This window comes from Maniola hyperantus, chromosome 5, assembly GCF_902806685.2.
Source record: "Maniola hyperantus chromosome 5, iAphHyp1.2, whole genome shotgun sequence".
NCBI lineage: Eukaryota > Metazoa > Arthropoda > Insecta > Lepidoptera > Nymphalidae > Maniola > Maniola hyperantus.
The window spans coordinates 15,341,669-15,363,442 of NC_048540.1; the positions used below are offsets into that span (position 1 = coordinate 15,341,669).

The following is a 21,774-nucleotide window of genomic DNA, read 5'->3' on the forward strand; positions in this document are numbered from 1 at the left end:
TATTCGGTAATAAATTAAATTATTTTTCAATTTTTAGTGTTTGTGTAACGAAGTCGGTTTTTTATTTTTTTTGTAATCATATACTGCTTCCTCTATCACCTTCAATGAGTATGTCCTACCTGTGATGACGTTAGGCGCCGGTGCACGGTGGCCAAGTGCAGATTAGAAGACTCCATACACCGACCGTTGCGAAAATTATAGGTACAGTGCGACAATTAGGCTCTCTTGGCACTTGCATGACATTGACAGGGGGGCGCTGTTGGAGAACAAAGGATTACTGCCGTACTCAGAGTCGCTTAATCGTTACTTAAGTTTAGTTAAAACGAGACAGAGCTATATCTCTCACATAAATCTGTCTCGTTTTAACTCAATTTTAAGTAACGATTGGCGACTCTTGAGTACGGCTGTTAGACTATTCAAACAATTGAAGCAAGCCGCCGCAAGGTCGCCGGCTTATCAGTGTTTTATAGGATATATTTCGGAGAGTGTGCTCAGGAACTTTTCGATCTTGTCCCCCCTTCCCCATTTTACCACCGAACCGCAAGACGTCGGGCGAGTTTCCATCCTTATGTCGTCGACATTCCATCTACACGCACGAAACGTTTTGCGTCATCATTCCTCATACGTATGGCTAAGGTTTGGAATACTCTTCCGCGATATGTGTTTCCTACCAATTACAACCCGGGTATCTTTAAAACAAGAGTGAATAGGCATCTTCTAGGTAAACGCGGCCCATCTTAGGCCACATCATCACTTCCCATCAGGTGTGATTGTGGTCAAGCGTATACCTATAATGAATAACATAAAAAAAAAGGGGACAACGTTAGTTCCGATTTTCGCCACGCGCCAAGAGAGCCTTATCGCACTGTAGCTCCTTCCCCCGTTTCTACGTCTTGTCGTTTGTCATTTATCGCTTAATGTTCCAGTGGCAGTACATTTTGACACAAAATCGGTTTTGGACAAGTGTTAATCATCATCATCATCATAATCAACCGATAGACGCCCACTGCTGGACATAGGTCTCTTGTAGAGACTTCCACACGCCACGGTCTTGCGCCGCCTGAATTCAGCGGCTCCCTTCGACTCGTCTGATGTCGTCCGTCCACTTAATGGGGGGTTTTCCAACACTGCGTCTTCCGGTGCGAGGTCGCCATTCTAGCACCTTGGGACCCCAACGTGTATCGGTTTTACGAACTATGTGCCCTGCCCATTGGCCACTTCAGCTTCGCAACCCGTTGAGCTATGTCGGTTACTCTAGCTGTTCTCCTACCTACGGATCTCTTCATTTCTGATTTGATCACGTAGAGAAACTCCAAGCAGTGGCGTGCAGCTCATAGAGGCATAAACGGACTGCTTACCCTCATTGTAATAAATCAATGCTTATTTTTCATTATAACCGGCCGTAAAATAAATTCATACCTAAATGCATACCCTGGCTTGAACTCCTGTGCACGCCACTGACTCCAAGCATAGCTCTCTCCATCGCCCGCTGAGTGTTTCTGAGCTTTCTTATGAGGCCCATAGTTAGCGACCATGTCTCGGATCCATAGCATCACAAGTGTGAATAGCTTCATATAAAATGTTCTGCCACTGGCACATCCGATTTAAATCCAGACCCGACAAACGACAAATGGGAACGGGGGTTTTTTTTTTTTTTTTTAATCATAGATTGCTCTGTTTAGCTCTGACGTGGTAATCAGAGTTTTTGGTATTAAGTTTTAATTATTTTTTAAATGAAATAAAATCTAAGATTTTATTTCTATTTATATATTTCCTATTTAGTATTTAATATTTAATATTTATTTTATATTTTATTTCTACAGTTGGTCTTTTTACTTCATGTTATTATAACATGAAGTAAAGAGCCTTTGCTTTGTATAAAAGATGGTACATATATAATTTTTATGTATATTTGTTAAGGTACTACTGGCCACAATAACATTATTGTGGCTAATTTATAGTATATTTGTTTTGTTTAAATTTATTATTTGTATTTATTTTATATATGTGCTATATGTTTTATAGCACATATATAAATACTTGATTATTTGTTTTGTCTTATTATTTTTTCTGCTATGTATTTACAAAATTTTAAAAATATATCTCTTTTGTCTTTAATCTCCAAAAATTTATTTATTGTTCCTAGTGTAATATTGTCATCTACGGGGAACGGGGGGTTAGGCATGCAGGTTTCTTCACGATTTTTCCTCCACCGATATTTTCTACACTTTTTCTGATTTCTGTGTCTTCAGGAATTAGTCATAAACTTATAAAGGATATGAAATTATTTATTAACGCGGTAGGGGGAAACATGGCGACGGATTTACAGCGTCAATTAGCGCCCTACCGAGGGGAAGCTAATTCTGTACGCAGTAAAAATAGTTCTGTGTATTCGAGCGAGATGGTAGGGCTCAGAGGGCTTTTGGAGGATAGGCTATAGAATTCTTGGAACTTCTATTCTATCTATAGTTATTTTCTCTTGACAAGCTGGCCCGCCACGGCTTCGCTTGAGTGGAATTTTAGGAAAACAGTGAGGCGTTTGAATTTGCACAAAAATTTGAAACACGCACTTTTAGGGTTCCGCATCTTTTTTTTTAATTCATTATAGTTATACACATGACCACAATCACACCTGATGGAAAGTGATGATGTGGCCTAAGATGGGACGCGTTTACCTAGAAGATGCCTATTCACTCTTAATCTCTATATCTCAAAAGGAAAAAGGAGCCCTACCTACCTACATTCCTACCTACATTTGATTTCCCATACTTTGATACTAATATTATAAATGCGAAAGTATTTCTGTTTGTCTAAATCGAAGTAGTTTAGAATAGAATAGAATAGAATGTTTTTTTATTCATGTAAACTTTTTAAAAGTGCTTATGAATAGTCAGGTAGTTTTAATTTACCACTGGTTCGGAATGCCGTTCCTACCGAGAAGAACCAGCAAGAAACTCTTAGTGATAAGTAGCTGAAAATTGAAATCGCAATCTAGCTTACAACTTGGAAAACAATATTAAATGCAAATAATACTCTTAATAGTAACAAATCCATATTAGTTTATCGATACAAGTGTTAGAATGACATACTCGCTTGAAAACTTTGAGAACAATTGCAATAATATAATTATCTTGGCAAATCTAAACGAAGCTCGCTCCGAGGCATTCGGCAAAGTTCAAGTTAGTAGGAACAGTCTGAGAACATTTGCCTCTCAAGTCAGATGAAAAACAGAGAGATGTCTTGTAACTAGAGCGAGCAATGTATTTTAATCTACTAGCTGATGCCCGCGACTTCATTCGGCTGGATTTAGATTTCTAAAATTCCCGTGGGAACTTTTTGATTTTCCGGGATAAAAGTAGCCTATGACACTTTCTAGGGGTTTAACTGTATCCATGCGAAAAATCATGTCGATCCGTTGCTCCGTTGCGACGTGATTGAAGGACAAACCAACATACTAATAAATCAACAAACAAACACATTTTCGCATTTATAATAATGTGTAGTGATGTCAAGTTAGCTCTTGACTGAGATCTCACCCTGTGGTAAGTGACGATGTAGTCTGACATAGAAGGAACTTTGAAGTTTAATCTAATCCCTGGTTTTGGGACCCTAAGATATAGGTTTTGCAAACTTACTTCAGGGTCCCTGGCACAATTTTTAAAAAGACCTATAAAAAAGTCCATGTCCCTAATCGATTTTTACGCGGCATTGTACCAGAACTAGAAATACATAAACTCAATATCTCGACGGCAACAGCAGCGGACTGACATCTGAAAGGTCGGCGGTTCAAACCCCATCCGTTGCACTATTGTCGTACCTACTAATACGAATATTAGTCATAATTAACATGGCCAATGATCTTTAAAAAAAAACTCTAAATCTCTTGGCAAAATTTTATGGTAACGGTAGTGCAAAAATCGATTGCAAAATTTTTACTGAACAAACAGACAGACAAACAAGAGAGCAATATGATAAAAATGTGGTAAAAAGTTAAGGTGGTTTGATAGATCCAGCCGCGAAAATTCAAATTTTAGTTATTTTTTCGAAAATAGTAGAATACAACTTTGGTCAAAAATACTCATTTACTTCATATTTGTGCAAATCTGGGAAAATTCAGAAAATTATCTTTCAGGAACAAACATGAAGTAAATAAGTATTTTTGACTAAAGTTTTATAGAAAAACGTGTAGATACATAAGTGTTATGCCCGTAAAACTTATTACCATAAGCTTTCGATGTATGATTAGTCTACTATTTTCGAAAAACTAACTAAAATTTGAATTTTCGCGGCTGGATGTATCAAACCACCTTTAAAATGTTTATTTACATGGCGTCTTTGTATAAAGGGGTAGTTTTATAACGCATAAATCGGAGGCATAAATCTGTAAATACTCGCTGGAGGTATGAGATTTGCATCTCTATGGTTGTCAGCTCTATGGTAAAGTTTGATAACATTCGCCTCCAAAGTTCAAAGGTGACTTAATATGCTTTGATACAGTACTTTGATGTATGAAGGAAGATGTTATTGCTTTCCGATTGGGGTTAAGCTTTGTATTTATCCGAGCTGCCTCGTAGTGGCGTAGTGGTGAACACTGTGGTCTTGTAAGTGAGAGGTTCTTGTTTCGATTATCGACGGGATCCATTTAGAAATTCATAACGAGGAGCTGGGGAACAATAATAAAATTATTACAGATTTTCTACGCAAGAAATAAAGAGAGTAGGTAAGAGTGATAGAGAGAAAGACAGAAAGCCTGCCGGACTTTTTCCTGCAAAAACTTTTTAATGTTACTTTTAAAGTTACTAATTATTTGTTCATGAACGCATTTTAATTTTGTTTTTGTGATGTAACCACAAATTCACGGTTTTCGGAGTTTTGCCCTTACGTGTGCTATAAGACCTAACTACCTGCCAAATTTCATGATTCTAGGTCAACGGGAAGTTTTTTAACAGACACGACAAACGGAGAGACAGACAGCCTACTTGTGTCGTAGTGTCTTGGACCGTTAACAAAGTACAAAACAGGTACCTACGCATTCCGAGGTACATAAAACAGCAGATCCCATTTCCATTAACTATTTGGAATTCTGCAATTTACCTATTAACTAACACTCAAACGAAATCCAAAGCAGTACAAAGCAAATATTTTGGAATCGAATCCTATCTACTGTAATTGTCAGAACAGCTAAACTGAAAATTCAGTGCACAATTTCGTCCTGAAAATGTCTATTTGATCCAAAATTTCGCCTCTTCAGTGTAACACACACGAAGTTTGGTTCACCACCGACAAAATATACACTACACAGAATCTCATTTCACGCATAAAGCTTGGTCTATATCCAGAGACTTATCGAGCGTGCCAGACACGTGCCTATAGATAAATAGGTATTTGATATTTGATTAAATATCTACCTAAGATAATGCGGCGACTTCGTCCGCGTAGATTTAGGTTTTTAGGGTTCCGTACCTCAAAAGGAAAACGGAACCCTTATAGGATCACTTTGTTGTCTGTCTGTCTGTCTGTCTGTCTGTCTGTCTGTCTGTCTGTCTGTCTGTCTGTCTGTCCGTCTGTCTGTCAAGAAACCTACAGGGTACTTCCCGTTGACCTAGAATCATGAAATTTGGCAGGTAGGTACATCTTATAGCTGACATTTGGGGAACAATCTGAAAACCGTGAATTTAGGGTTAGATCAGACAAATAAAATTAAATTGTGGTCATGAACGAATAATTAGTATTTTCAACTTTCGAAGTGAGATAACTATATAAGTGGGGTATCATATGAAAGGTTTTCACCTGTACATTCTAAAACAGATTTTTATTTATTTTTATGCATCATAGTTTTTGAATTATCGTGCAAAATGTCGAAAAAATACGACTGGAGTACGGAACCCTCATTGCGCGAGCCTGACTCGCACTTGGCTGGTTTTTTTTAAAAATTCCGTGGGAACACTTTGGTTTTCTGAGATTAAAAGTAGACATGTCACTCTTCCTTGTTTATACTATTATCTTTGACTAGCTGCCCCAGTGAACTTCGTACCGCCTAACAGTCGATTCTTTTTTAGGATTTTGTAAAAAAAATCTCTCCGTAAGAACCATCCCCGTACTTCAAGGAATATTATGGAAAAAAGAATTACTTAGCGAAATCGGTTCAGCTGTTCTCGAGATTTGCGATCAGCAGCACATTCAGCGATTCATTTTTATATATAGAGAAGAGATATTATATATAGGTATATAGAGATGTACCTGACATTATGGAGTCTTCTCGGGCATGCAGATTTTCTCACAATGTAAAACTTTCGCCCGGGTTCGTACGCCTGACCCCCCCCAATAGAATGCGTCGTCTTAAGACCACTAGGCTATCACCACATCTGTCCGCCCTATTAACAGTGGTATTAGTGCCTATAAATCATCCTACAAAGGCCAAACCTACCCAATTTATCTTTCGAGTGTACATACGAGCACAATTTGATACGCGCGATCGCACCGAAAAGTTGGGATATCGATTAGTACCGCATCTGTCCCCGGTATCCAATAAATATGTAAATTTTGCCCGGATTAACCGGGCAAGGGAAGAATTTCGCGCCCGTGTCAACTGGGGGTGGGACTTTTTATCAATATTAAATTCGCTTTGACTTACGATTGGGGAGAGTATACAAACTGATAGCCGAGATAGCCCAGTGGTTAAGACGTTTTGTTATTCAAGAGGTCGGGGGTTCTTTTTCTCTCTCCTCTAATTTTTTATCACTTGCTTTGACTGTGAAGGAAACATCTTGAGGAAACCTCTATGCCTGAGTTTTCAGTCACGTTCGCAAAGATGATCGCGGCGTGGCAGACTATGGCCTAAACCCATCTCAATGACTTACCAACCAATCACAAGTGTTTTCGTAGAGTAGGATGGAAAACATAGCCTATGTTTTTGACTGGTTGGTTAACGCCTATTGACTTTTTGTCTTTGTCATATTTTGTATATTACGTAACAGAGAGCCTTATAGTAACTTTTCTCCGTAGATAGAGTACAGTCATCATCATCATCAACCGATAGACGTCCACTGCTGGACATAGGTCTCTTGTAGCGACTTCCACACGCCACGGTCTTACGCAGCCTGAAACCAGCGGCACCCTGCGATTCGTCTAACACCTTGTGCCACCTAGTGCATTTATGACATTTTATTACCAAATACGACAAGGTGCTTGAGTAACTTAATAATATTTATGCCATCTTTAACTAGTATTATCTAGATTATAATATGCCATATTTTGTACAATCATTTTATTATTGTATTGTTTTATGCCGATCTGACTTTCGTAAGCGCTTGTAATGAGTCTAAATCGAAATAAATACAAAAATACAAAATACCTAGAGGGGGTTTCCCAATGAGGTGCGAGGTCGCCATTCCAGCACCTTGGGACCCCCACGTCTATCGGTTTTCCGAACTATGTGCCCCGCCTATTGCCACTTCAGCTTCGCAACCCTTTGAGCTATGTCGGTCAGTCTAGTTCTCCTACGGATCTCCTCACTTACTCCTACATAGAGTAAGTATACAGTATGATCATTCAGACGTCGTCAACACTATCAAATTAATTGTTCGTAATCCAAGTATAATTTACCATTAAACTGATATTGCTTATGCATGATGTGGATTAGTTCCACACGTTATCAAGCATTACAATTCAATTCAAAATCACTACTATTACTGGTACAATGCAACACATATGGCACACGGTGTGACCTATTTAACGACAGGGTATACCTAACGATCGCGAAAGTAGCAATATGCATGTAAAGGAGATCGCCCGTGAACGGGCCCTCTTTTGTGGCGTCGTGTCAAAACTTAATTTTTTTTTTTAAATGTGTTATTTTTTTACGATTATGTTTTATAACGACTTTTTTTCACTCTATTATTGAAAATATCCACAATTACAGTTGGAATCGTAAACATGCATTTATTTTGAAGAAGTATTAATTAAATATAACCTCAATATCAGCAATATAAAAATAAGATTTCTTTATAACCAGGGTGAATCGAAATCGTTTGCAGAATATAAAGAGTTAATTATTTGTCTACAAAATAAAATTATAACCATGGTGACATAACAATTATATTAGGGGGGGCCCAAAGCTCCTAAGAAAATGGGCATTCTCTTTTCTAACAATTAATGCTTATCCTTTAATTATAAGTGATAAAGTCGTCCTTTGTTTTTGTAAGTGTATCCTGTATTCTTACTCTCTGTACTTTTGTTTGCAATAAAGTTGTTTTAAATTAAATTAAATAAAAACATTGTAATAATAATAATTAATTTATAAATATTAAATTAATATTTAAAATATTATGCCATAGAAAATGTATTTCCTAATTTGGTTAAATTATTTATAAAGTTATTTAAATAAATGGCATTTACAATCAAAAAAAAATTAAATTATCCATCTTATTTTCACTTTAATTAAAACTACAATAAAACTGAATACTTAGCTAGTTAACTAGCATCTCAGGATGTAAATTATCTAAGTCATGATTCATTGGTGGCAGACAGATAGACGAACAGACACACTTTGGATTTATAATATTAGTGTGGATTAGTAAGATAAGAAGATTCAATCTTAATATCGAGTACCTATCTAAATATACAAAAGAAAAAGCTGACTGACTGACTGACTGACTGATCTATCAACGGACAGCTCAAACTACTGGAAGAAAAACGCGCCTCAGCTCTGCCAGTACGCTTTGCGCCTTAGATTTTTTGGAAAAAATAAACTCCATTTCTAGGATCTATGTGCCAAACATCATGATCTGTTCAGCGATTGAGCCGTGAAAATAGGCATGCAGACAGACAGATAAGCAGACAAATAGTTAATAGACAAGTAGACGGACTGACAATATTTCTATATATAAAAATGAATCGCTGAATGTGTTGCTGATCGCAAATCTCGAGAACAGCTGAACCGATTTCGCTAATTCTTTTTTCATAATATTCCTTGAAGTACGGGAATGGTACTTACGGAGAGAAAATTAAAAAAAAATCCTGCAAAAGAATCGACTGTTAGCCGGTACAACGTTCGCCGGGGCAGCTAGTGGAAAATATAAATATGGACTAGACGTAAAACAGGATGGTAGAATAGAGACAGAAACGTGCTGTACCTAACGTTGTTGACGTTGCGTTGAATATGAACATTTCAACAGTCAGTGTGCGTATAAAGCCTGCGGTAGCTCGTGTGATTTATGTTCACAGCACAGCGGCTTCAATGACATAATCATCAGTTTAATTGCGGATTTGAACTATTTCGGAACGGTTCATAATTCGCTTAATGTACTATGAGATAAATTATGTCAGTGACCTACTTTTGAAGTTTTGTGTTTATAGCGCCCTTAAGTTTCTAACACTGGGTTTGCCGCAAGCCAATGCTATTAAGACATCGTAAATAAAGCTTAGTTTGAATTGAATTCAAGAAAGACGCTGTGCCTCAGCTCTACCGGTGTGCCTTGCGTCTTAGATTTTCATGGAAAATATGAACTTATGTAGGATGTTATCTATGTGCCTTTAGTAATGGTCCATTCAACGGTAGAGCCGTGAAAACATAACAGACAGATTGACAGAAAAACAACAGACAAACAGAGAAACTGAGAGACAGATAAACAGATACACAGTATGGAAAATACAAATATAGAGTAGAAATAAAGTGGAATGGTAGAATAGGGACTGTAACGTTGAATCCGGCGCGTTGAACATGAACATTTCAGCAGTCAGTGTGGGAATAAAGCCTGCGGTAGCTCGTGTAATTTATGTTCACAGCACAGCGGCTTCAATGACATAATCATCGGTTTAATTGCGGATTTGAACTATTTCGGGCCGGTTCATAATTCGCTTAATGTACTATGAGATAAATTATGTCAGTGACCTACTTTTGAAGTTTTGTGTTTATAGCGCCCTTAAGTTCCAAACACTGGGCTTGCCAATTTGATTTTAAATCAAGAAAGACGTTGTGCTTCAGATCTACCGGTGTGCCTTGCGCATTAGATTTTCATGGATTTTCTGTTACTATCTAAGTGCCAAATTTCGTCATGATCCATTCAGCGATTGAAACGTGAAATAGTAACAGACAGACAGACATTACGATGCCTTAGAAGTTGACTTTTGGAAATTTCTCGATAAATAATAATCGTTCTACTGCTCTAGGATGCCTCGCTCAGAAACTCACCCTAAAAATGTGTCTAGGTCTAGGAAGTATGTACATAAATCGATTAAGTAGGTACATTGTATAAGAACTAACATATTTTTTTTAATTATTATGGCGGCCATTTTGAAATTTTTATTATTTGTTGTTGAAGCAGCAATAGAAATTAACACTAAAAATTTCAACTCTTTACCTGTCACGGTTCACGAGACATAGCCCGCTGACAGACAGACGGACAGCGGAGTCTTAGGCTGAGACTATAGTCTCACTGCTTAGCTGCTTAGGCTGAGAGTATAGTCTAGTAGTAGACCGCTCTTTGACTTTGCTCAGACTTAAGGTTGAGTTAAAACGAGATAGATTTATGTGAGAGATATAGCTCTGTCTCATTTTAAGCTTTTTTATAGCTTTGTCTTAAGTCTAAGCCAAGTCAGAGTGCGCTCTATAGATCTCGCCCTTAGTATATGACCATCAGATAAACCTCAGAGCTCTCCAAGGAATGCGGCGGTCACACAATTTATGGCTGCGAGCGATTTATGGGCGCCACGCGCTTTGATGTTCATGGACGGTACATTATAATATCATGAATTATGTATTACTAAGTACATAAATAGTAAATACTAGTACAGTAGCCGGCAAGAAATAAACGAGATTTCAGCTTCGTAGAGCGTTGTCACTGTCACTCATACCTGTGTGACGTTTTATCGGACGGTCTCAATGAAAGAGAGCGCTCTACGAAACCGCTATCTTTTTTTTTTTTTTTTAAAGAATATTAGCCATATTTAATGACTAATATTCCCCTTTCCTCTCCAATTAAGCGTCAGGCTTGTGCTAGGAGTAGGTACGACAATAGTGCAACGGGCGGGATTTGAACCGTCGACCTTTCGGTTTTCAGTCCACTCCTATACCGGTTGAGCTCTTATCTCAATATCTCTTTCTAAAGTACTTAAAGTCGATCTTCCAGGAGCGAGAACAGCCTATGCCAGACGATTTTCACCGTATGTTGAAGCTAAAATTTACAACTCTGTTGCAAAGTCTTGTCATCTTAAAAACCTTACGATAAAACAGACAACTGACATTATCACAAAATGGTTGAAATCTTTGACATACAAGGACACAGAAGAAATAATTTCGGCAAACAAGCTATAATATAATATGTTATTTAAAACTATACTACTTATGCTTTGTAACCTTCCTAAATACCTAATGTGCAATAAATATATATGTATACATTATAATATTATAAATATTTATTTATTTATTGCTCCTTTCATTCATCATCATATTATTATATATTTGTTTGTATCTTCGTAACTGTAATTAGTAATATTATATAAAATATTCTAACCGCTAAACTTTCACTAGTCCTCAGTAAAACCCACTAGGAACTCATATATGGTCTCCACGTCACAGGTTTAACCTAGTGTGGAGACCACTAGTAACCGACGCCAACATAACTTGTTTTTGTTAAATAAAGATATTTTTTTTTATTTTTTTTATAAAGGCCGATATACAGTATTTCCTGCCGGCTACTGTAATACTTGTACTTGTAAAAGCATAATGCAACTTTGAGTTAAGTTTAAACCTACAATTGAGCTTATTTACAAATTTTGTGATTGATTTGAGTGATTACTGTCGCCTGTAAACATTTGCAGCACTAGAAGAACTGCCAATGCGTAGCCTGCCTTTCAGGAATGTGTTCAATCTCCCCTTGAACAACCCCATATTATAATCTAGTGGGAACACCGCTGAGGGAAGTTGGTTCCACAGTTTGCATGTGTTCAAAAAAAAGATATATCTGTTACTAAATGATGCCCGCGACTTCGTGTGGATTTAGGTTTTTTAAAAATCCAGTGGGAACTCTTTAATTTTCCGGGATAAAAAGTAGCCTATGTCGTCCCCCGGGATGTAAGTTAACTCTGTACCAAATTTCATAAAAATCGTTTGAACTATTGGGCCGTGAAAAGCTAGCAGAAAGACAGACAGACACTCTTTCGCATTTATAATATTAGCATAGATCTCTTACCTGCCAGTTTAAGGCCGATGCGTTTCCCCGGCGGCTTGATGAGCTCGATGTGGGTCCTCCGCAACCCTCTCTCCGTACACAGACCGGAGTCTGTCGACAGCGATGTCTGGGACTTGAACACTGTAACAAGACAAACATAACAACATTAAAGAAGAAACAAAAGAAATCACCTTTAAGAGAAAATTAAAACAACGGTTAATACAAAAAAGTTTTTATGTCATCCAAGAATTTCTAACTTAGCGCGGCACACCTGTAAATGACATCTGATAATTACATCTGATAATGACATTTATAATATTTTAACTAAGACCTTGTATAAATAATTGCAACATAACTAAATTAAATTCTTACAGTACCTATTTTTATATATTTTATTCTATTGACAGAGACTTAACCAGACCATAACAGCAATTTTAGACTTGTCTTTATCCAAAAAAAGCATATTATAGAGCGTGGGTTTGATTCGCAGCTCACTCTCGCAATGCGCGGCACTGCAACTAATGCTTTTATAAATGGCATAATAATATTGTACATCATCATCATGATCTTTATTGAACTTCTGAACTTTTTAGACAGTTCAGTAATTTACAGGCTGTTCTTTACAAATCACCGCGAAACAGTCTCACAGCGTACTCGGTAAAAATAATAGCGCAATTCGGGAATGCCGTAGTGGGGCTTTGCGTAGCGTTGCGTTTGGGACTAATGGACTGGCCTACGGAGCGGGACTCGACACTGTTTGAAACCGCTACATTGTTAGTTTTGGAACATTGTTACGTTGCTGCATTTTTTAAAGCCGTTATTTACAGATCACCGCTGAAACAGTCATACAAAATGAGTACTCACGCGCCATTTTAATTTTATGTGTGAACTATCATGTTAAAAGTGCGATTTTAGTCCTTATGTTAGAGGAGAACCGTACTTTTGACATGACGGTTGACACATAGAGTTAAAATGGCGCGTGGTAACTCATTTTGTATGGACTGTACGTAGCGTTGTGCAATGTATTTGGAGCACTCGGTAAAAATAATAGCGCAATTCGGGAATGCCGTAGTGGGGTTTTGCGTAGCGTTGTGCAATATGTTTGTGACTAATGGACTGGCCTACGCAGCGGGACTCGACACAGTTTGAAACCGCTACATTGTTAGTTTTTTGAAATATTGTAACGTTGCTGCATTTTTTAAAACCGTTATTTACAGATCACCGCTGAAACAGTCATACAAAATGAGTACTCACGTGCTATTTTAATTTTATGTGTGAACTGTCATGTTAAAAGTGCGATTTTAGTCCTTATTTTAAAGGAGAACCGTACTTTTGACATGACAGTTGACACATAGGGTAACTAATCTTGTACGGAATATACGCAGGTACTCGGTAAAAATAATTGCGCAGTTCGAGAATGCCGTAGTAGGGTTTTGCGTAGCGTTGTGTAATGTGTTTGGGACTAATGGACTGGCCTACGGAGCGCGTAGTTTGTAACCACTACATTGCTAGTTTTGGGGCTTGTTTTAAATAGGTACTATTTTTAATGCTTTTTATTGCCAGGAATTTATTTAACTGTCTGTTTTAGGGTTCCGTACCTCAAAAAGAAAAACGGAACCCTTATAGGATCACTTTATTGTCTGTCTGTCAAGAAACCTACAGGATACTTCCCGTTGACCTAGAATCATGAAATTTGGCAGGTAGGCAGGTCTTATAGCAGACATTAGGTGAAAAATCTGAAAACCGTAAATTTGTGGTCACATCACAAAAAAAAAAAAAAAAAACTGGTCAGGCTTTACGTATGATTTTTACCATAGAGCTTTGGATTTTACAACCAGTGTAAACTCTGTAAATGTTATCGCCACTCGACAATTTCACGTGAAGCTTTAAATTAATGGAGTGTGCAAAAATGCAGTTGTGACGCGAAACAATCGGGAATAACAATGCGGTGCGGTAGTTTTTGATCTAGAAATTATCGGTTTTCAGTTCCGAGTTATGTAGCACGTATTGCGCCATTTTTGTAAAAAAAAAGTATTCTATTCTATTTGTATATTCAATAACTCAATGGCGTTGACACTGTTCTGTTTCGTAGTTTGTATGTATTTTAACGGTATCCACCGTTTTTTGGGTACTAAGCCGTAACTATCCGTCCGTCTGTCCGTCAGTCCGTCCGTCTGTCTGTCAGTGGGCTGTATTTCGTGAACTGTAATATATAGAGAGTGGAAATTTTCACAGGATGTGTATTTTTATTGCCGCTATAACAACAAATAGTAAAAATTTCAATGTAACCGCCATCAAAATTTATAGGGAATTTCTACGGACTCGCACTTGACTGATTTTTTATTTTTGGAATACAAAGTGTTCTGTACGACTATAAGACGGGCTATGAGTGTTAAGACTTTACGAGTACGCAAGTCTAGGGTTCATACCACCTAACCTGTGTACCACTTTTGTACAGTTTGAGGTGTGCGTTGATAGATCAGTCAGTCACCTTTTCCTTTTATGTATTTAGATTTCTGTGGTTCATACACTTTAAAGCGCGCTCCATTAGCTAGCTTATATTAAACTCTAAGGTTCAAAGCTTATGTAAACAACCATTCGCTAATTCATTTAATAATTTATGTTAATCACACAGTAGAACTAAAATACCAGCAATTTACAGAGTAATTTGTTTATTTCCTGCCGCAATAAACTAAGCAAATTAAACTGGGCAGTTTGCTTTGCAATCTCGCAACAACAACGCAATGTTATATGGCATAATAACTTCTGAAATAATAGACTGGCGTCCGCTGAAAGCGCCCGTTGAAAAGTGAAATAGCTTGAAATAACAACCTTGCCTCGGAACAACTAGCTTGTGTGTGTCAGTCAGCCATTTTGGAATTACTTTTTTTAATGAAGAAAATTGAAAGTTTTCTTGGTTTTTAAAAAAAATAATATTAGCCATGTTTAATGACTAATATTCCCCTTTCCTCTCCAACTAAGCGTCAAGCTTGTGTTAGGAGTATGTACGACAATAGTGCAAAGGGCGGGGTTTGAACCGTCGACCTTTCGGTTTTCAGTCCACTCCTTTACCCGTTGAGCTATAACTGTAATAATTAGCGATATTAGTAGAGGATAAGTACAAGATATCAAATAAGTGCTTCAAATGCGGACCGAAAAATTTAGACGTAAAGACGTCTCAATTTTTCGGTCCGCATTTGAGACCGCATTCATACTTACTTCCTGTTCGATTAAATAAATTAGAAGTCGAAAAAACACCGAAAATAAAGTAGAAACTTATGTTAAAAGAATAAAAACGAAATTACCTTTTATTTCATCATGTCTAAATGTAGTAAGTACTTTTGACCGAAAAAAGAAAATGATCTTATTCTTTTGACATAATTATCGCCCCCGGGAAGCTATTCGGTCCTTTTTCTTATTTCAAGGTGTGAACAGCTAAAGTTACAGGGACAGAGTTACTCAGCGCCCGCGAAATAGAGTAGGTGCAAGTTAAAAGCGAAAAGCGATTTAAATTACACTTATCCTGCGATAAGTTGTGATCGCGTAGTATTATAAGTACAGATACAAACACAGTCACTAAAAGTTCGCAAATGACGCAAAATTCGAGGCTCAAAATTTTGGCACTTTTATTGCCTCGGAAAGCAGGAAAATCTGTTACTTGGTCCTCGTTATTATGATCGTGAAACAGTACCTACTTAGCTTGTTTTGTAAAAGCTTTTCTATCCTAACTAGCTTGTGCTCGCGACTTCGTCCACGTGGACTACACAAATTTTAATCCCCCTATTTTACACTCTTAGGGTTGATCTTTAACTATGAGATTTTAACATATATGAGCTTAATAAAATATGTCATACTGCTAATCGCAAAAATATTAACTACAAAACCTCTTTATAGACACTTTAAACCTGACAGACTTTCATACAAACTTCAAACCCCTATTTTACTCCTTTAGGGGTTGCATTTTGAAAAATCCTTTCTTAGATGGTTACGTCATAATAGCTGTCTGCATGCCGAATTTCAACGCTCTAGATCCGTCAAGTAGTTTGAGATGTGCGTTGATAGATCAGTCAGTCAGTCAGACAGTCAGTCAGTCAGTCAATCACCTTTTCCTTTTATATATATAGATTTATTACAGTACTCAGTCCTGAGGGCGCGGACTGATCCATTTACATTTTAGCGTAAATCACTCCAACTAAAACTTTGAAGTTTATATATTTTATTTTTATAATTATTGTTATAGTATACCTACACTTCAAGGAAATTTCTAAATAATTTCAAATACATTCTAGATTGCGGACTGGCAGCAATCGAACCCACGTCCCTGGGATCGCACCCGACGCTCTAACCACTAAGCTCCTCCTCCTATACTACTTATAATATACTTTGTATATTTTGTGATTTGCATACGCCCCCGCTTTACACTTATGCTATACTGGTTGTTGTTTCATTTCACCAGCGAGTTCAGGGGTCGTTAGTGGAACGCGGCGTTTTATAATAAAGGATTGTTTTATTTCATTCTAATTTGAAACGGAAGCTAGACGACTTTTCGCAGCCGCAAAATTGTTTTCTGTTATTCTTTTAAGCCCGCTTTACACTCACGAGTAAATTGCGTAAATCACAGGCGTAAATTTCGCTCTAATCGCATGATCGTTGCGCGATAATGTCCCTTACACTCTTTAAAGTTTTACAACTTCTCGTAGTCTACAGGTGAATAAACATTGTAAATAAAGTTTATTTTATTTTATTTATATTGTTTATTCACCTCACCTTGACCTTTGATAAGTTCAAATAGTTTTTCCCCTTAAACGTAGCTTTTTGAATGTGATCAATGGAAAAGCAAGTAATATAGAACTTTGCGAATCGATAACTGGATGACAGACTAGGAAGGTTAGAATTAAGCCACCTTCAAGATTCCTTCGTGAAGGGTTTAGGCCACAATTCACCACGCTAACCAAGTGTAGATTAGCATAATAGCTATAGCTGTCTGTATTGGAAAGGGCCACGATCCTAAATACAACGCAATGAAAGAGACAATTCGAGACAGAAGCCGGAAAACTTTTTGTCGTTGTCTGTTATTCTTTTAATGTCTGTTCGGGATGATTAATTATATGAATTTGTTTATGACAGTTACATCATTCAACTTTGTATATTCCTGTTTTACTTATCGTTTGGGGATAAGGAATTTAATTTCATGTCTTTTTTGAGACGCATTAATTAACACTTTATCGGACTGTGTTTGTCTATACTAATATTATAAAAACCGGCCAAGTGCGTGGCGGGCCACGTTTGGGGTTGACGTTGCTGGGTCAGCTAGTACAATAATAAATCAATCTAAACTAAATAAAACGAATAGGATTACCATCAATCACAAATACAATAGATACAATAAAACTATAATATTCATTAACATGCAACTCATAATATCTACGTACAATAATTATTAACCTCGAAAAGTAGATATAATTCCTTAACATGTGAACCCTACTTAGCCATGATAGTTTTCCTTTAAAAGTGATTAAAAGACCTATTCAACGATACCCCACACTATGGGGTAGACGAGAAAAAAAAAATCATCACCACTTTACATGTAGGGGAGCTACCCTAAAAAAAATATTTATCACAATTTTATTGCACCACTTTGTCGGCGTGATTAATATTTATGCCCATGCCAAATTACAGACTTCTAGCACTAATAGTCTTTGAGATTAACTGAGGACGTACGGACATGGCGAAACTCCTCGTTTACTACGGAACCCTAAAAAGGTAAAGTTTGTAGGATTGGAGGTACTTAGGAGGTAATCTTCGAAACTAACATCCGATTTCAAAATGATAGATAGTTACAATAATCCCCGAATGATCAATACTTTTACTCTTAAACGGACTTTAAGAATATTTAACAAAGTAATTTATAGATAGAACAAAATAACGATTCCGAAACCATTTCTTTGAATCGCAGACAGAAATTAGCCGGCATTCCAAGACAAATCATTTATCAAGGCGGGAAACAAGAACTACAAGGGTGAATTGCAAGACCTTGTTGTTGCTGTGATTTTAGGCCCCACTGCAAGCGGTTTTATAAGCGAAGCGGCTAAAGTAGCGGGGAAACAAGAAAAATAAAAGAGTGAATTGCGAGACCTGAGGGCTTACTTATGAGCGTAGGATTTTAAGTTACTAAGTATAGTCTGCACTCTAGTACATTTTGTTTAAGTTTTATAAAAAAAAAATGTACCTACCTCATTTGCAAACTGTGACTAGAATAACTGAATTGAGCTGCCAATTACGTCTTGCTGGCCTCGACCGTAGTGGTGTGGCTTTAAATTAACGTGTATCTACATACGAACATCGAATAGCCGTCTATAAGCCACCGCGTATAATTAACAATGTCCTACATAATATTTTACATATACTAATGTGCTTTAATCGATTTAAAAATAAAATAGTGATCAAGCGAGATTTATTCTTGCATAAATTACAGAATAAAAGTACAGAGAATATAATAATTTAAAATAATAAATAGCTGCCTTATCACAAAAGTGATCTCTTCCAGGTAACCTGTAATTAAGAACTTATAGAACTGAAAGACGGGCAACTCAAATTATATAGTTAAACATAATAATAATCACCGCTTACACTAGGGCCCCACTCATCGAGCAAAAAGCATAAGAAATAAGAATCGAGCAATTCGTCCGGCTGGAATTCATGGCCATTACAGTGAAACAAGCATTTTACGTTTCCGCTGTTTATTTATACGTCAATTATTTACTCGGATTAAATGACGGGCTACACTGTAACGCACTTAGCTGAATGAACGATACAATAATATGGTATTATATTACTAATTTACTACATGATGCCCGCGACTTCGTCCGCGCGGATTTAGGTTTTTTAAAAATCCCGTGGGAAATCTTTAATTTTCTGGGATAAAAAGTAGCCTATGTCCTTCCTTGGGATGTAAGGTGTACCAAAATTCATCAAAATCCGTTTAACTGTTGGGCCGTGAAAAGCTAGCAGATGAACAGACATACACACTTTCGCATTTATAATATTAAGAGGGCGCAATTCAGTGCTTTCTTCATACAAACTTAGGAGGGCTATTTTTGTCTTGCCATTATCTATGTAGGTTTATTAATATATAGAAAAAATATTGATTTTAAAGTTACGAGCCAAAGATATATTATAATACTCTTACAAGCCTCGAAATATTCCTAGTTTTACACTAAATTTATGACAACTTTGGACGTAGACAAATAAGATTAGGAATGTGAAAATTCTAAAACAATTTAACTTTAGACATAGTTTATTTATTTATTAGTTAAAATATCTGTACTTTGCAAGCATACATTTAGATTTTTTTTCTTAAGAATACTTTTCTTACACCTTTTTCACGCGCTTGATTTCAATGAAAATCATCGTGCCTCTCACCTTTCTCATCGTTAGGTGAAAAGCAAACAGGTTACCCACGTGCGCCGCCGTACAATATGATATTTAATATATTGTAACTCACGAAATTGTCGTAAACATTTTTGTAAATCGTTTAGGAAATAAGACCTTTTTATCCTTTCAGCTTTCCCGATACATTATCTAAAAGGTCAGTCGGAAAGAGGATTCCTTTTTTACCCGACAATGGAAAAACCAAAAGGAAGGGATATGATTTTAGCAGTCTATGTACGGGACAGGTTGAGGTAATCGGGGTATGAAGTGGGGGGACAGCCCCACACGACACCCGTGCTATCCCGCACCGGGTTAGCACGAAGTCTGTGCGGTTGTGCGGGGTGTCGCCACCCCGATTGCCATCCATTCTTTTTTAATTTAATTTTTGACAGATGCAATAGAACTCCGCATATTGTTTGTTTCTTATATGCATTAATTTTAGGAGGAATTTATAAGTTGTAACCAGAAAGGTGTCTTATAAAACATCCGGACACTTTTCACGTCGCTATTATTATGACTGCTCTAGTATGTCAGTATGACAAAATAAACAAAAGAGGAATATCAGTCAGCATCCAGGAGCCGATACAATATTGGCTCAATAGCCAGGAGGTCACGTAATACATTACCATGAGACGCGTGACTCTGAGACCGCCTCATGCCATTTTATTTACGGGTTCACCTTAACATGAGACGGAATGGAAAATATATTAAATGTATGAAAATCCTTCTATTTTCATACTCCTTTTAAAAGCTAAAGTCTAATAAAAATCCGGGTCTCTTTAAAACAAGAATAATTAGGCATCTTCTAGGTAGATGCGTCCCATTTTAAGCTGGAGATTGATTTGTAGGTACTGTTCGTTTGTAATTTACCATTCGAGGCGATCTTATTACAATACAAGCAACAGACTGACTCGTGTAAGTCCTGCCAATTGCTATTGCATTGGAACCATATCACATTAACATCGAAATGACGTCATTTTGACGTCAGCCGAAATAAAAATATACCAACAGCTCGAAACTTCAGTCTAGTACTGACGTCATTAAAATGGCGGCCACGCGCATTAGCAATTTGCGGGACTTATAACGTGTGTTTGTAACGTATCATTCGAACTTTTGGCTCAAGTGTGCTCCATTATTTCGGCTTGCGCTTGCAATTTGCTCTCGCGGTTTTTTTTAATAAAAATAGCGAGCAAATGAGCAGGTGGGTCACCTGATGTTAAGTGATTACCGCCGCCCATGAACATTTGCAGTACCAGAGGAACCACCAATGCGTTGCCGGCCTTTGAGGAATTTGTTAGTCCGCCCCTTGAATAATCCCATGTTGTAATTTAATGGGAACACCGCCGAAGGGAGTTGATTCCACACTTTGCAGAATGAGTGCACAAACGCCCTAAGTATATTTCTCGGGTCACGTGACAATCGAATGACTGATAGCACAGTTTAACGAATACTACCAGTTGTTCGACGCCTTTGAAGTCGAGCGATGCCGCCGCTCGTGTAGGTATATACGTGTTCCTACGCAAATATGCAAGGGTTGTCACAAAATTGGGATTAAAATCGCGGGGAAATCGGTGAAATTTTAGACCCTTGTTCTGTTTAAAATTCGTATAGCATCTGTAGACAGAACAGTAATGCACCATTTTATGATAGAACTTACTAAACGACACAAAATATTTAAAACCACGCTCACGTAAACCCTCGTCCATCAATCACGCAGACTACGCGAATCTGCGTGCAGCGGGCACCCCACCCCACCGATGCTCTGTACAAGTACATTCGTAATTGGACTGTATATTTCAAGGCTGTGCTGATAAGCTGTGCGGAAGAGTCTTGGAACTCACCGCATCACAAACCCCCATACCATGATGTGAATAATAGAAACTACATACTTAATAGCTAGTTTATTGTTTTTGTTGCTTGTTCTATACAGAATGAAGAGAACTTTTATCATCCCTTCTCGAAACTTCAAAATTATGTAACCACAAACAAGTCTCTTTGTTTTGTTTGTCACGCTCAACTTTCCAAGTTACGTGACATCGAAAGTTTGCATTTGTAGGGTTCCGTACCCGAAGGGTGCAAACGAGACCCTATTATTAAGCCTCCGCTGTATGTCCATCTGTCTGTCTGTCAGCGGGCTACATCGCTTGAACCGTAAAAATTAGACTTGAAATTT

The 21,774-nt window shown here is 37.4% G+C and overlaps 1 protein-coding gene across 2 annotated transcripts in view; it reads right to left on the reverse strand.

Annotated features, from left to right (window-relative positions):
• Grip (Glutamate receptor interacting protein) overlaps window positions 1-21,774 on the reverse strand; it is a 377,891-nt gene that overhangs the window by 227,722 nt on the left and 128,395 nt on the right. For both annotated transcript variants that reach the window (XM_034968807.2, XM_069498721.1), the window contains one exon: window positions 12,192-12,311. In XM_034968807.2, coding sequence (XP_034824698.1) covers window positions 12,192-12,311 — 120 coding nt within the window. The remainder of the gene's footprint in view (window positions 1-12,191; window positions 12,312-21,774) is intronic.